Source organism: Phalacrocorax aristotelis, chromosome Z, assembly GCF_949628215.1.
Source record: "Phalacrocorax aristotelis chromosome Z, bGulAri2.1, whole genome shotgun sequence".
NCBI lineage: Eukaryota > Metazoa > Chordata > Aves > Suliformes > Phalacrocoracidae > Phalacrocorax > Phalacrocorax aristotelis.
The window spans coordinates 34,131,030-34,144,666 of record NC_134311.1 but is presented as its reverse complement, the minus strand read 5'-3'; the positions used below and the strand labels follow the sequence as shown (position 1 = coordinate 34,144,666).

Below are 13,637 nucleotides of genomic sequence, written 5' to 3'. Positions count from 1 at the left end.
TTTCCATTCTTAATCATTCCTAGCATTCGGTTTCTCTTTGACAGTTAATGAATGTGGGATATTTTTGAAGAACTACCCACAAAGACCTCTATTCTGAGTGTTAACACTCCACATATATTTGTGCATGCATCATTAGCATTGTTTTTCCTGTGTTTCACTTAGCAGCATGGAAATGAATGCACCATTATCAGCAGGTCACTGAGGACCTTCAGGTCTCAGCAACTCCTTATCCTCAGTTTTAGTTTCACTGTCAAGTACCCCCTATACATCAGCAAATGCTGCTCTCCCGTTGTTCATACTGTTTGCCCACTCACTCATGAATTTCCAGGGCAGAACACACTCCTCATCCCCAAGAAATTAATCTTTTAACTTCCTGTTGCTATGAAAATTGATCATTGTTCCTGTCATTTACATTCTATCTTGGTTATTAATCTTTGTACCCTACAAAAATATAATTTATTTTAAGAGTACTACAACAAGGTCGAGAGCTTCGTGGAACACAGAGTAGGGTATGTGTGTCTCACAGGCTGTTGCAAAATGTTCAGCAATGTGTTTTATCAGCTATTGCCGAACAGGCTGAGCTCCCCGAAGTTTATTACCAATGGCTGCTTTGGCCTGAGATGCCACCCCAAGCAAATCCTTGGCAGCCTCTGTGCAGGAACTCTCTACCGCACTTTGCTCCTGGGTGCCTCCTCCAGCTTGCACTGCTTTGTCCTGCCGCCTGCCTCCACCAGTGGCATCAGCAGCCACTGCAACCACAGGGGCTGAGGCAGCTGCGAGAAACCAGACAGACACCTCTCTGGCACAGACACCCCTCTGGCACAGACACCCCTCTGGCACAGTCATAGCTGAGGTCTGTTTGCCATGATGGTGAGGAGAGCTGGGGCATGGGATCCCACGCTCACTGGTGGGACTGCATTGCTCAAGGTGCTTTGCAGCAGAAGAAGGGCTTTCAGACACCACCGCTGTATCAGACACCACCATCAAAGGTCTCAGTCAAAAATAACATCTGGCCTGCACCATCATTTCCCATGCATAGTCCTCTGCAGAGGAGGGCAATTTCTTTGCACTATAGTGGGGCCTTGCTGCAGGCTGCTTCTATGGTGTGGTGGCAAGCCCAGCTGAGGAAGGTAAATCAAATGCAGCACAGGCAGCAGGGCACAGTTTGCCGCCTCCTGGCACCATTGTCAAAAAAATCTTTCTGATGGCCCTGTCTTTCCGCTCATCTACTATAATCTGATCAGAATGACTATTTCTTCTTGCTTCCCTCTCCAAGTAGTTAAAAGGTAGTAAAGAAAAAAGAAGGATATAGGGAAAAGGACAAGGAATAACAGCAGACCACAGAGCAAGGCCAGAAGCTGCTTACTAAAAAGAAGTCTGCTCTGCAAGAACCTTGCCAACAAGTGGCAAGCAGCTGCCAGGAGGGCTACAGAGCTTCCTGGGGTGGTTTGCTGTGGAACTGTTGTACAAGGCTTTCCCGTGTCATGGGAGAGCACCAACTTACAGACCCAGGCTCCCCTTTGCTAAAAAGCAGTATGAGCTTTTACGTGGCGTGGAAGTTTTCCACTCCTGTTCCCTTCCACAGAAGAGAGCAGCTTTCACACAGCACACGTGATGGCAGGACAAGGAGACAAGGCCAGGACCACCACATGTTGCAGTAGAGCCCTAACCATAGCTAAGTGGGCCCGTAACCCTTCAGTCCATCAGCTTCACAGGGATTTTACCAGCATTTTGCCCTGTGTAGTCCTAATTTCCTATCAAGGTCTTAAACCAGAAGACTTCTATTACTCATCTTCAGCAGATAAAAAGCAATCACAGAAACACACTGTTTGTTCTGCTACATCAGCTTGAACTTCTGGCTATAAGCCTAGTTCTGCTTTCTTTCAGGACTTTTCTTCCCTACCAAGTGGCAGCACAGGCAACCCAACAGCCGAGCCCATGGCATGAGTCCCAGTGTGACGATGCTCAGCTCCAGACAGGAGGCTCCCAAGAAAAACACTGGTTGCAGTGAGACAACTAGGCAACCCTACATGCCTGCCTGAGCTTAGCAAGGCTGTTGGAGTGTTCCTGTTTGCCAGCTCATTATACCCCTTTCTGACAGAAAGCATTGCTGCACCCACAGGCATCTTACAAGTAAGTTTCAATCAGATGGTTGTAGGATCCAGGCTTCAACTTCTTTTCCAAAGGGCTGCTCCTGTCACTGAGGCAATCTGCGTGCCTATCGCTATCCTTGAGTTGCTATTATCCGGTCAATAACTCTGACAAGAGGTATCTTACTGAGAACATGCTGTAATTGGCAGCTCAGGTCAAACCAGCCGTATTTTGCTCAGAGTTTCTGAACGCTTCACCCTGTGTCACCTCTCTCAAGCTCTCTGAAGATCGCATTGATAGACGCAGTAAAACAGAGGGGCTGATGCCGGAGAGGTGAACCTCGCTCAAGTGTCCTAATAGCCCGAGCTGAGTAAGGACTACCCAGAATTTCCTCCCCCTCCTCCTACCCTCCTCCCCACCCCCACCCCCACCCCCACCCCCACCCCCCGCATTTTTATGGACGTTACAAATACTCGGCGGCGGGCTCTGCCGTCTCACATTTCACCCCCGGCTGCCCGTAACTCCTGGCGCTTCCCCCCGCGGCCGTGCCCCGACGGCAGCAGCCAGACCCGCAGGGGTACCCACCCCCGGGGCACGGAGCACGAGTGGGTGGTGAGGGGCGAAGGGGCGGGGGGTGAAGCGGGGCGGGCCGGGGACATTGAAGGACCGGCGGAGCGGGGAGGCGAAGCCGGACCGGGGAGGACGACGGCGGCGTGGGAGCGTCGTGCCGGAGGCAGGAGCCGGGGCGGGGGGACGGACGCGGGGCGGAGGTGGGGGCAGAGAAAGGGCTGGAGGGGAGGTCAGGCGGTGGGGCGGGGGTGCCCGGTGGGGGGCGGCTGCAGGCAGCGGCGGCGGCGGCGGCGGGGCAGGTCCGGGGCCATCCCAGCCCCGCCCGGCCCGGCCCAGCGCAGCCCCGGGGGCCGAGCGGCGCCGCGCAGCCGGCGAGGTCGGATGCGGCGGGCGCAGAGCATCGTGGGGAGGCGGCGGGGTCGCAGCAGGTACAGTTCGCCTCTCCTCCCTCCGGCACAGCGCTGCCACCCCCCCGCAGCCCGCCCGTCCGGGCCGCCGGTTCGGCCGGCGGAGGGCGAGGTGCGCCGGCCCGCCGTGCCGGGAGGGGACGGCGCCGCTCCGCCTTCCGTCGTCGGGGCGAGGAAGCCACCGTGCAGGCGGTTCCTTCAGGATGTCACGTAGAGGCGTAGCGACAGGCAGGGAGCGGCGGCGGGTCGAGTAGAGCCCGGTCCTGTGAGTACAGTAATGGTTTCCCGTCTGGGACGGTCACACCGCGGACACGTCGGGGATGTTCTTGGGTGGCTCAGGCATAGGTGTTTGTTCACCCGAAAAAAACTTAGGATCGCTGCAGTAGTGCAAATTTGCGAACGGAATACTGGGGTTTGGAGCGGGGGGAATCGTCGGGAGCGCTGGGAGCCGGCGAGGGGAAGAAGTCAGTGTGCCTGCCTTTACGTGCAAGAATTAAAGCAGCCGGGAGCTCCTGTGTGAGATATGCATGTGTGCTACTCGGAATTACAAAACACGAACGGATGCCTAAAATCCAGAAGCCAAGAAAAATAACCGTTTATTAAAGTTTTTTTCTGAGGCTGTAAGCTACCAGCACATTCACTTCAAAAAAACCAAAATCTCTTAAAAGTTTATTTGAGTTACCCAAGACATTGTTCTGCAGCAGATGTTTGTCGTCTAAACTTCTTTCGCAGCTAGCACAGCTTAAATTTCAGAGTGGAAATGTGTATTGAAATATGCTGCTGTTCTCAAAAGCCTTTTCTTAAGTTTAACACTGCCAGGGTGTGCCTGCTAAATTCCACGTGTTCACTTTTCATCTGGAAAGGCTTTAAAAATAAATAAAATGTAGAAAAATTTGGCTTCAGAGATGCATTCTTGACTTTCCCTTTAGCTTTCTTATAATTGGGAATGGTGGCCAAAGCATATGGCTGTGTGTGGAAGAGAGAGGAGAACCGAAAAGTGTGTGGTGGTGGTGAATGGGGTTCCGGTCTTTGTGGGCAAATCTGTTCATGGATGTTTGGAAGGCAGGGAAATACGATTCCAGCTGAATTACAGTGAGTGTACTGAATGCATAGCATCATATGTTCTTGTGTAGGCAAAAGTCAGTGGTAGAATGTTAACTCCTATTCTCACTTGTTGCTTTCACGATATCATGAAAATTGAGAGCTGTTTGGCTCATGGTTTTGAAAAGAGAAATTTCTTATTCTTCCAGCTGTAAAGTACCCAGTGACTCATGAGATGGTAAAAGCCCTCAGGTCCCTGTGGGACTCCTACCACAGTGCCTGCTGGGAGCCGAGAGTGGAGATGTACTGGGGATGGTTGCTGAAGGGCTTTGGCATCCCATTACCACCACCTCCCTGTTGCCTTCTGGCACTGGGAATTGTACGTTCCCAGAGGAAAATTGCAAGTTAACTCCAACTGCTTACCCAGGGCATTATCTTTGGAGAGCTGGTTGGAGGTACAGCTCTGAGTCTCTGTCTGTACCACTGCGCGGTGGGGCTGAGGAGGGCACTGGAGCTGTGCCTTGCCAGATGGCAGATTGAGGGGTCATGGCCTGCCACAATTGCCCTTTTCATGGCACAGGGACCGTATAGACGCTGGTGGACCGTAGAGACGTGAGCCACAGTGGAGAGCCCCTGCACCAATCTGGAAGGGTGCTCGACCCTGCTAGGATCCTTGACCTCTGCAGGAGAGCACACTAACAGCTGTGGAGACCCCAAAGCATGGTGGTAGGCAGGGAGATTTCCCAGGAGGGGCAAGTGGTGGTGTTGCTGCTGACCCCCAACTGCTCCCTCTGTCCTTAGAGCAGAGGGGACAAAGGTCAGCCAAATAGCTGAAGGAAGCGACTGAATTGTCCTCCACGTGACTGTGGTTCTTGACATTGTACCACTGCCTATATCTGAGTAATTTAGCAAACGCTGTGCTGGCCACCACATCTGTGAGAAAGTATATCCAGATTGCCCCTGCACTGTCGATAGGTTTATCTTTCTAGTGGTACATGGTGGTGCAGCCATAGGGATCTTCCAGTTTGCTGTAGAGGAAATAAAACTGATTTCCATCCAGAGCTTGGGGTATTGAGGTACCTAACCAAGGCAATACTCAACATACAACATGCCACAGACAGGCTCTTCAGGTCCTTTTTTTTTAATATTTCTAGCTGAGTTCTGTACTTTGCAGCTAGTGGCTAGTCCTCTGTATGCCACTGGGAAAAAGATGTTTTGAGGAGTGAGTTGCAGAGCTGTCAGGACGCAGTGACACGGATATCCTGGGTCCGGCTGCTGCTGCCTTGGTGTTATAATATACCACCAACTTTGATTCTTCTAACTGTTAAAAAATGATTGTGCTTTCTGAGTTACTGGCTACAAAGCAGGAGGAAAACAAAAAAGTAGTGTGGCAGAAAGATTCTACCAGGAGATGTTGCTGCCAGAAGAGAATAAATTTTTATTTATTACATTATATTAGCTTTCAAGTGGCTTGTGAGTGATATTCGTTATGTGAGAGTCCTGGCAAGTAACAGTGTTACAGCCTCCGTTGCCTTGCCACTAGCCTGTCAAAGGCAAAGATTTACTTTTTTTGATACTAAGTGTGCTGTAATAACTTTAAGAGAAGCAATTACGAACAATGGAAAAGACCCTGTATGATTTCTGCTGATTCAGTGTATTGTCCATGCCTTCAGCCAGGGGAACTGGTATAGCACCATTGCCTTCAGCAGAGTCATGACAGTTTACAGCTGCTGAGTTGTGGCTGATAAAGTCCTGAGTCTGGCATATAATTTTCTTCACAGAGAGAGATATATTTGTCATTTGATAGACCAGTATGGTAACTCTGTTTGGAAAAGACTTACAGAAACATTTATTTTGTTGTACATGGTGCTCTTAAATGTTATGAATATTATTCTCTCAGGCAGCCATCAGCCAGTCTGGTGAGTATTGCTAGTTGAGCTACCATTAACAAATACTTTTTTAGTCAAATGTAATTGTTTATTTTATAGTGGAGAGCACTTACAATTCAGATGGACACAGTGGCATTTTGTTATAAGCCAATACAATGAAAGACTGTGGTAGTTTCTGTGATAACATTGTGCCGATTGTAACTGAATTACAATTAGATTGAACCTTAGCTGAGGTGAAGTTGTTCTGTTGAAGAGCTTCACTGTTATTATGCTTCAGAAAAGAGGTCAACAGCTCAAGGGCCTGGTTCTGCTCCTGGGAAATGAATGAGATGGTTGCCATCATCTTCAGGTTAAAAAAGACTGAGGACACCAAGCAACAACTGTGTTTCTTGGATAATATGTCTCTCCCAGCGGGTATCTTCACCAAAGTACTTTGGACCTAAGAACTAGAATGGGGAAATAATAATAATAATGGGGTAAATAGTAAATTATTTTCTTAGAAAATAACTTTAAATTTTAAAACTTCCTGAATGCACTGAAGAATTCAAGTCAATTCACTGTAGGCTTTTGTCAGATTACTTTTCTGAAGGAGGGAACCCAGGAACAGGGAGGGTGGGTCATCCTTTAAATTCCTTTACATTCATCTGGGATGTGGTTTGCTCCTCCCCTCTTCCAGAAGTCATTTGAAAATGCATCTCCCATTTTTCAAGTGCCTAAAAAAGAGTGCTGGAACAGCAGTGGCTGACATGTTTTTGTGATCTTAAGAAACCCATATATAGAATCATAGAATCATAGCATGTTTTGGGTTGGAAGAGACCTTAAAGATCATCTAGTTCCAACCCCCCTGCCATGGGCAGGGACATATTCCACTAGACCAGGTTGCTCAAAGCCTCATCCAGCCCAGCCTTGAACACTTCCAGGGAGGGGGTACCCAAAGCTTCCCTGGGCAACCTATTCCAATGTCTCACTACCCTCACAGTAAAGTAATTCTTCGTAACATCTAATCTAAATCTACTCTCCTTCAGATTAAAACCATTACCCCTCATTCCCATCACTACACTCCCTTTAAGTACTGGAAGGCTGCTATTTTCCAACAGGAGTACAGACACTTCTATATTATACCTAGGCCTGTTGACGGTAAGCCTACTCTATTACTCAGAGTAAATCAGATATTCCTTTGGATGTACAGGCTGCAGGTTGAAAACTGTTGGTGTGCTGGTCTCTAGCAGAGGTTCAGATCTCAGTGTCCTCCCTTGATACCCACCCTTTGAAAATGCCTTTCATGTATTTGGGAAAATGCTCGTGACCCTTGAGTAAATAAATGGTAAGGTCAGGCATTCTAGCTCTTAACGAGTTCCCTAAACTAAGCTATTTCATTTTGGGCCAATGGAAAGTGTCCTCCCATCCAGCACAACTTTTTATTTTATTACCTTTCCCAGAAAAAAATAAAAAATTTAATTCAGATGGAACCAGTTCTCTCCTCATCCCCACCCTGGTTTGGTTACCAAGCTGAAATACTGGCTATCTGTTCATCCTCAATATATGTATTTGGGGCATGAGCACTGATTCTCATTGGAGTATGCAGCAACTAAACTATAACATTTCTGGTAAAACAGTAAGTGCTTCTGACGTCTTCTGATATTTTTACAAAGCTGTACAGATCGCTTCCAATATTTATGTATGGCAATTGAAAAAAGACAGCCAGGAGGATCTGCTGCAAAAAAGCAACCTATCGAAGTCCATGGGAAGACGTTGCAGTTAATCTAAGTCATAACTTAAACAAAAACAGAAGTAAATTGAGAATTAAAGTTGGTATAACTGTTTTTTATTAAAAAAAAAACAACAAAACCAACATTAAATGTATGTCTTGTATGTACATGCCAAGGAAAATAAAGTGAACCATAAAGAAAAGTGATACTTACAAAGGCGTGCCTTGCTATGTTTATTTTTAAAAGGGTAGCGGAAATACAACTAATTTGAATGGGAACTATGATTGGTTTTATGATGACTGGTTTCAGAGCATCTCCTTAATTGTAAATAGCATAATTTTGTACCATTAAGGGTGGGAAGTTATGCTAGGCAACATGCACGCTGACATCAAGACTTGATACCAACTTGCTCACCCCAGTCACCAACTTTGCTACCTTAGGTCTGCATGGGGAACAGAGGCAAGTTTAGAAAGGGGTGAGTTTGCCCTGCTGCTGCTCAGGCAACGGTAGTTGGGTAGTGTTTTGGTAGTGCCATGTACACTTAGGTCTTTTTGAGAAGGAGTAAGCTGGTTACTGTGCACACTGGGGCTTGTGGCACCATTTGCTAATCCTCTCACCACTCCTCTGCATTCTTTTCAGCATGAAAATTTTGTAGGGGGAAACGCCTATGAGCAGTTCTCCACATTGCCCTCATATTTCTGGAGCAGAGCTGTGCAGAGCATGACTGACGGCTTATCCACAGCTACCTTGATAAGCGTGCAGCAATACTAGACCTTGGTCCCCCATCATAGTCAGCATCCCTCTGGGCTCTTGGGTGTATGTTGCAGCTTGAGCACCCACATGGGCCGTGGGTGATGTGGGAAGACAGTGAGATTTATGTTGCATTTGTTGTTTTTATTTTCAGAGATTGGTTTGTGAGCCACTCTCCCGAATTGGTATGCAAGGCTTGCTGGAGCTGGGGATACCCACCGCCTGCCCAGAGGAGTGCTTGGAGGAACGTGGCTTGATCTCCCTCTTGTGGAAAATTGTCAGAACTAAATTCTCGTGATACTAAAGAAGAAAAGTCCAGCATCAGCAAACAAATGATGGCAGCAGTTACTGAGCCACCTGATGCTCTTGCCAGTGCTCAAGGAAATGAAGAGATGGACTCTCTGATCGTCTTGCATTATAATTACACAGGAAAGCTTCTTTTAAGGGAAAAGGCAACTGATAGCATAGACTGGCCCACTATTTCATTTCTGATCCTGTGTAGTTTCATAGTCCTGGAAAACTTGATGGTATTGATTGCCATATGGAAAAACAACAAATTTCACAACCGCATGTACTTTTTTATTGGCAATCTAGCTCTGTGTGATCTTTTAGCTGGGATTGTTTACAAAGTAAACATTCTTATGTCTGGGAAGAAAACTCTGAGCTTGTCTTCCACAATCTGGTTCATTAGGGAAGGCAGTATGTTTGTTGCCCTGGGAGCCTCCACTTTCAGCTTACTAGCAATAGCTATTGAGCGGCATTTGACCATGATTAAAATGAGACCCTATGATGCAAATAAAAAATACAGAGTGTTCCTTCTCATTGGTACATGCTGGCTTATTTCGATTTCCTTGGGTGCCTTACCCATCCTTGGCTGGAACTGTAGAAACAACTTACCAGATTGCTCAACTATTTTGCCTCTGTACTCCAAGAAGTATGTTGTGTTCTGCATTAGTATCTTCATCGCCATTTTGGTTGCCATTGTCATCCTTTATGCCCGTATCTACATACTTGTGAAGTCCAGCAGTCGTAATGTCACTAACCACAATAACTCGGAGCGGTCCATGGCGCTCCTTAGGACTGTCGTGATCGTTGTTAGTGTCTTCATTGCCTGTTGGTCTCCGCTGTTCATCCTGTTCCTCATCGACGTGGCCTGCAGAGTCAAGGAGTGCTCTATCTTGTACAAAGCCAACTGGTTTATTGCTCTGGCGGTCATCAATTCTGCAGTGAACCCCATCATCTACACTCTTGCCAGTAAGGAAATGCGTCGGGCTTTCTTTCGCCTTGTTTGTGGCTGCCTGGTGAAATCCAGGGTGGCCAGATCTTTGCCTATTCAGCCCACGCCAGATCACAGTCGAAGTAAATCCAGCAGCAGCAATACCCAGAAGCCAAAGGAAGATTTCCCACCGATGAATGTTCCCTCATGTATTGTTGAGAAAAACGAATCTTCGTTTCACAATGGAAACTTCTGTAAGTAAAGGACTCCTCGAGACAAGTACCCTTCTGTGGCTTCTACATTTAAACTGCAAGTGTAGTTTGAGCATTCGTGCACTTAAGTCACAGGGAAAACACTAACCACTTATTTAACTTTGAGGAATTATTTATCAACAATCATTTCTTTGGGTGTTTGTTCAGTAACACACCTGATTCAGAAAAAAAACCTTTCATGCTATCCAACAGCCAGGACAGAGTCCATGCACATCTAATAACATTGTGCACCCTGATGGCACTGCATGATGAGGCTGCATTTGGCACTGCCTGATCTTGCAAGACATCAAGAGAACCTGTTAGAAAATTCAGCATTCACTAAACACTGCTGACAATCAGAAAATGAGCCCAATCGTCGCTGCCTGGCAGAAAAGCTCATTACGTATGCTGGTGATTATAGTTCTCTATACGTATCTTGCTATTATGTTAATGGCCTTATATGTATGTGGTATAAATAGCTGTATATTTGTACAATTCCTTATTAAAAAGTCATTGTTTGGTAAAAGTTTACAATATGGTAAACATTGTATTGCAGTATACAGTGTAAGGTGACAAATTATACAAATAGATAGGTGTGTTTCAATGGGGATATTTGAAAATATATGAAGTAGTAGCTTTTAACTGACAGGAACTTTAAAATGTCATAGCAATGAAGTGTTTTTGGTTTTTCCACTGTTATTGAAACTTTTCATGTTTAGACAAAGACAACATAACAGTTGTCACTGTGACATTTCACAACTTATTTTAAACAAGCAGTAGTAAATAACCATGGAGAGAGGCTATATACGTTTCCTATTTAAAGTAGTTAAAATGTGACCCAACAATACACGTGTATCAAGTGTATATACTGTTTCAATGCCTATATTTTTACTTACTATTTCCAGTGTATTTAAAAATGTATGTCAAACTATGTAAACCTGTGTATATTGTGAATGCACTACCTAAGCTGAGATTCTTCAGTTCTGAAACAGAGACGTATCATTTCAGAAAGCAATGAACCACAAACGGGTCCCTGTGGAGCTTCTTCTTTTCTCTCCAGGCACTACCACAGCATGGGATTATGTTAGACATTCTCTCTGGGAAGAAGTCTAGCCAGTGGAACAAGATCCCATTTTCTGGCAATGGGACCCTACACTCCTACTGTCTTCGGGCACTTTTGCAGATACAAGAGGGAAGATGCGGTACAACAGGATCATGCTGAAGGGCATATCTCTATTTATACCTGACCCTGTCTTGGATCTGGAATGAAAGCCTGTTTATTTTGGAAGACCTTCCAACTTTCCTGGAGCCCCAGACTTAATCTTTTGAGAGGCTGTTCCAGAGAAACCTGTATGAAAGCAACTTTATGGTTCATTACTGCCTTGTCAGCCTCAGTACCGGATGGCGTTCAGCATCAGGGGGATTCCCTGAGACCTAGAGCAGTTAAGACTTCATAATCATCTGTTTTCAAGTCCTCATGGAAGTGGCCTGTGGTACTTCCGTCAGTAGTACTTCATGGCTCAAGGCTTCAGTGGAGGTTGATGGGAAATTCTGAGATTAGTTCCCATTGTCCTTTAGTAAGAATGTAAGCATCTAACTTTATTGGCTCTCTCAGAGTTTTGTGTTTAATGTGTCAAACCACACCTTGCCGTATGCACAATCAGATATAATCGAGGCTTTTTTAATACACAGCCTGAAAGAGCTGATCCTTAGTTTTACTCCGGTCTTAATCATTTAAAGCAGCAGCATTAGACTCTTCCCAAGTTATGTACAAGTGCGTAAGTTGTGTAATGTGTGTAGCAAGAGCCTTTAAAATGTAGAGGTTTGCATTGTGATTATCTTTTACAAGTTAACAGTCTGCTTGTAAATGTTTTATGCTGTTAGAGTAGTATAAGAACAAAGAAAACCTGTATTTGAACGAAAAAACTGTGAAAGAGAGTAGTAAACACAAAATAATTTCTACCAAAAATGTTAAGAAGCAGTGCACTTAGAGAAGAAGAAAAAGCTAAGCTAAACTAAGCATGATATAACTACATGAACTGTAAATACAGGCTGGGTCAGCAGCTCTGTGGCTTTGTGAGAAGTAGAACTGGTGACATTGCATTGCCATGGCTTGCTTAGGTTTTTACATCTTACAGTGCTATTTGGCTGTATTTTCATTGTGGAAGTTCTCCCTTGAAGTTGTGTCTTTGGAAACTGACAGCTAAACTATTTGTATACTTCTAAATGTTAGTTCATGAGGTGGTGGCACGTGGCAGCATTCCTTGCTATTGTAGAGCAGAAAGGCCTTAGTAACACAACGGTTTGAGAAAACATTGTGGCTGACCAACTCTCATGTCAAGAATGTTACGTGATTATCATTGTTTAGGTGAAAAAAAAATTAGTATTTTTAATAGCCAAAGTCCGAGAACATGCACATAAAAGTTAGTTTTAATACCTGGATTCTAGCCTTAGCTATTGGCAGAGTTGATGGGAGGTACAAATAATGCAAGCAACTCCTCTGTTGGAGACCATGTGATTGTGTGTCAGTACAAAAACCTTTCACTCTATTTTGATTTTCTTCTCTTATTTTGGAGCTGTGGGGATATTTTGTCAGTTCACTACCCTGCTGTGCTTGAAGCAGGCTCCTAAGATTCATTGGTTCACATGTAACACTGATAATATAATTTACAAAGTACTTATAATTGAAGAGAAAAAAACTGTTGTGGATACAGTTACCAGTGGGTACATCCCACTGGTAAAGCACAGATTCTGGAAGATTCCAGAGCAAAATTTTAAAGTAGAAGAGGTTAAGGGGTTAACAGCAGTGGACTGTAAACAACCAGGAAGATGTCCTATCCCTGAAGCTGGAAAAGATGGAGAATAGCTTTTTTCACCCTAAAATATTAGAAAATTCCTTAAAATGCATCACAGAATCCAAACTTTTTGTCATCTAGGCTGATTAGAGCATACAAGAAACTGAATCAAGTCTCCCTTTCCCAACTGGTTTTATATGGAGCAAAAGTTACAAAGGAGAGTAACATTTCCTTCATATTATTTCAGGAATTGTAATATTTATTTTGGTTCTGGACTACAAAAGAAATGCAAATCAAACTACCTAAGGAGAAGAAAATCTTTCACAAGATGCTTTCCAAGAATCTTTTATTGCCAACAGTTTTACAGAGTATTTTCAACTCATTAGGTACCACAAACATTTTTAAAACTTTTAATTAAATCTCAAACCTTTGAACCAAAGTTTGTTGTGTAGCAGTCATTTTTCAAAGAGTTGTAGAAAAGGTTTTGGCTTTCTACGGAAGACAAGCATTTAAGTTCTGGGTGCTGTGCCTGAAAGCAGTACCTGTGGGAACTCTGTGCAGCCAAAGGCGGTCGGCTCTGCCTTTGCCGCCCCCGGAGTCAGAGGAAGGCTTTGCCCCTGCTTTCCTGGGAGCAGATTCAGTCCCTTGGCTCCCCTGCTCAGAAGACAGTCTGCTCCAGCAGCATTAGAGCCTTGGAAAGGCACAATTTGCAATGAGCAATTGTAGTTAAGGTGTTGAGCTGCCTACAAGGTTTGTCATTTCCAACTGGTCTACTGAGGAAATGGAAAACACACCTGTGCATAGAGTGGCAGGTGCCAAAAAGCTGGGATAGTGAGAGCAGCCAGTCCACCCCTGCTGAGCAGAGCTGTGCTGGCATCTGCCCTGGGTACTGCTATTTAGCCCATCAACACAACCAAG

The 13,637-nt window shown here is 45.2% G+C and overlaps 1 protein-coding gene across 5 annotated transcripts; it reads left to right on the top strand.

The window, feature by feature from the left end:
- The first annotated feature begins 1,992 nt into the window (after positions 1 to 1,992).
- Positions 1,993 to 13,158, top strand: S1PR3 (sphingosine-1-phosphate receptor 3). Of its 5 annotated transcripts, none has more exons than XM_075079950.1 (2): positions 1,993 to 2,133; positions 8,612 to 13,158. In XM_075079950.1, the coding sequence occupies exon 2, from the start codon at positions 8,790 to 8,792 to the stop codon at positions 9,933 to 9,935; it is 1,146 nt and encodes a 381-aa protein (XP_074936051.1). In that variant the 5' UTR covers positions 1,993 to 2,133; positions 8,612 to 8,789; the 3' UTR covers positions 9,936 to 13,158. The 5 variants fall into 5 exon arrangements, with proteins under 5 accessions (XP_074936051.1, XP_074936047.1, XP_074936048.1 ...); XM_075079946.1 differs by lacking the exon at positions 1,993 to 2,133 and adding an exon at positions 2,586 to 2,696; XM_075079947.1 differs by lacking the exon at positions 1,993 to 2,133 and adding an exon at positions 2,715 to 2,861.
- The last annotated feature ends 479 nt before the right edge of the window (positions 13,159 to 13,637 follow it).

Bases quoted from the DNA above. Each gene is read 5' to 3' on its own strand.
- S1PR3 (XM_075079950.1), top strand. From the start codon at position 8,790: ATGATGGCAGCAGTTACTGAGCCACCTGATGCTCTTGCCAGTGCTCAA.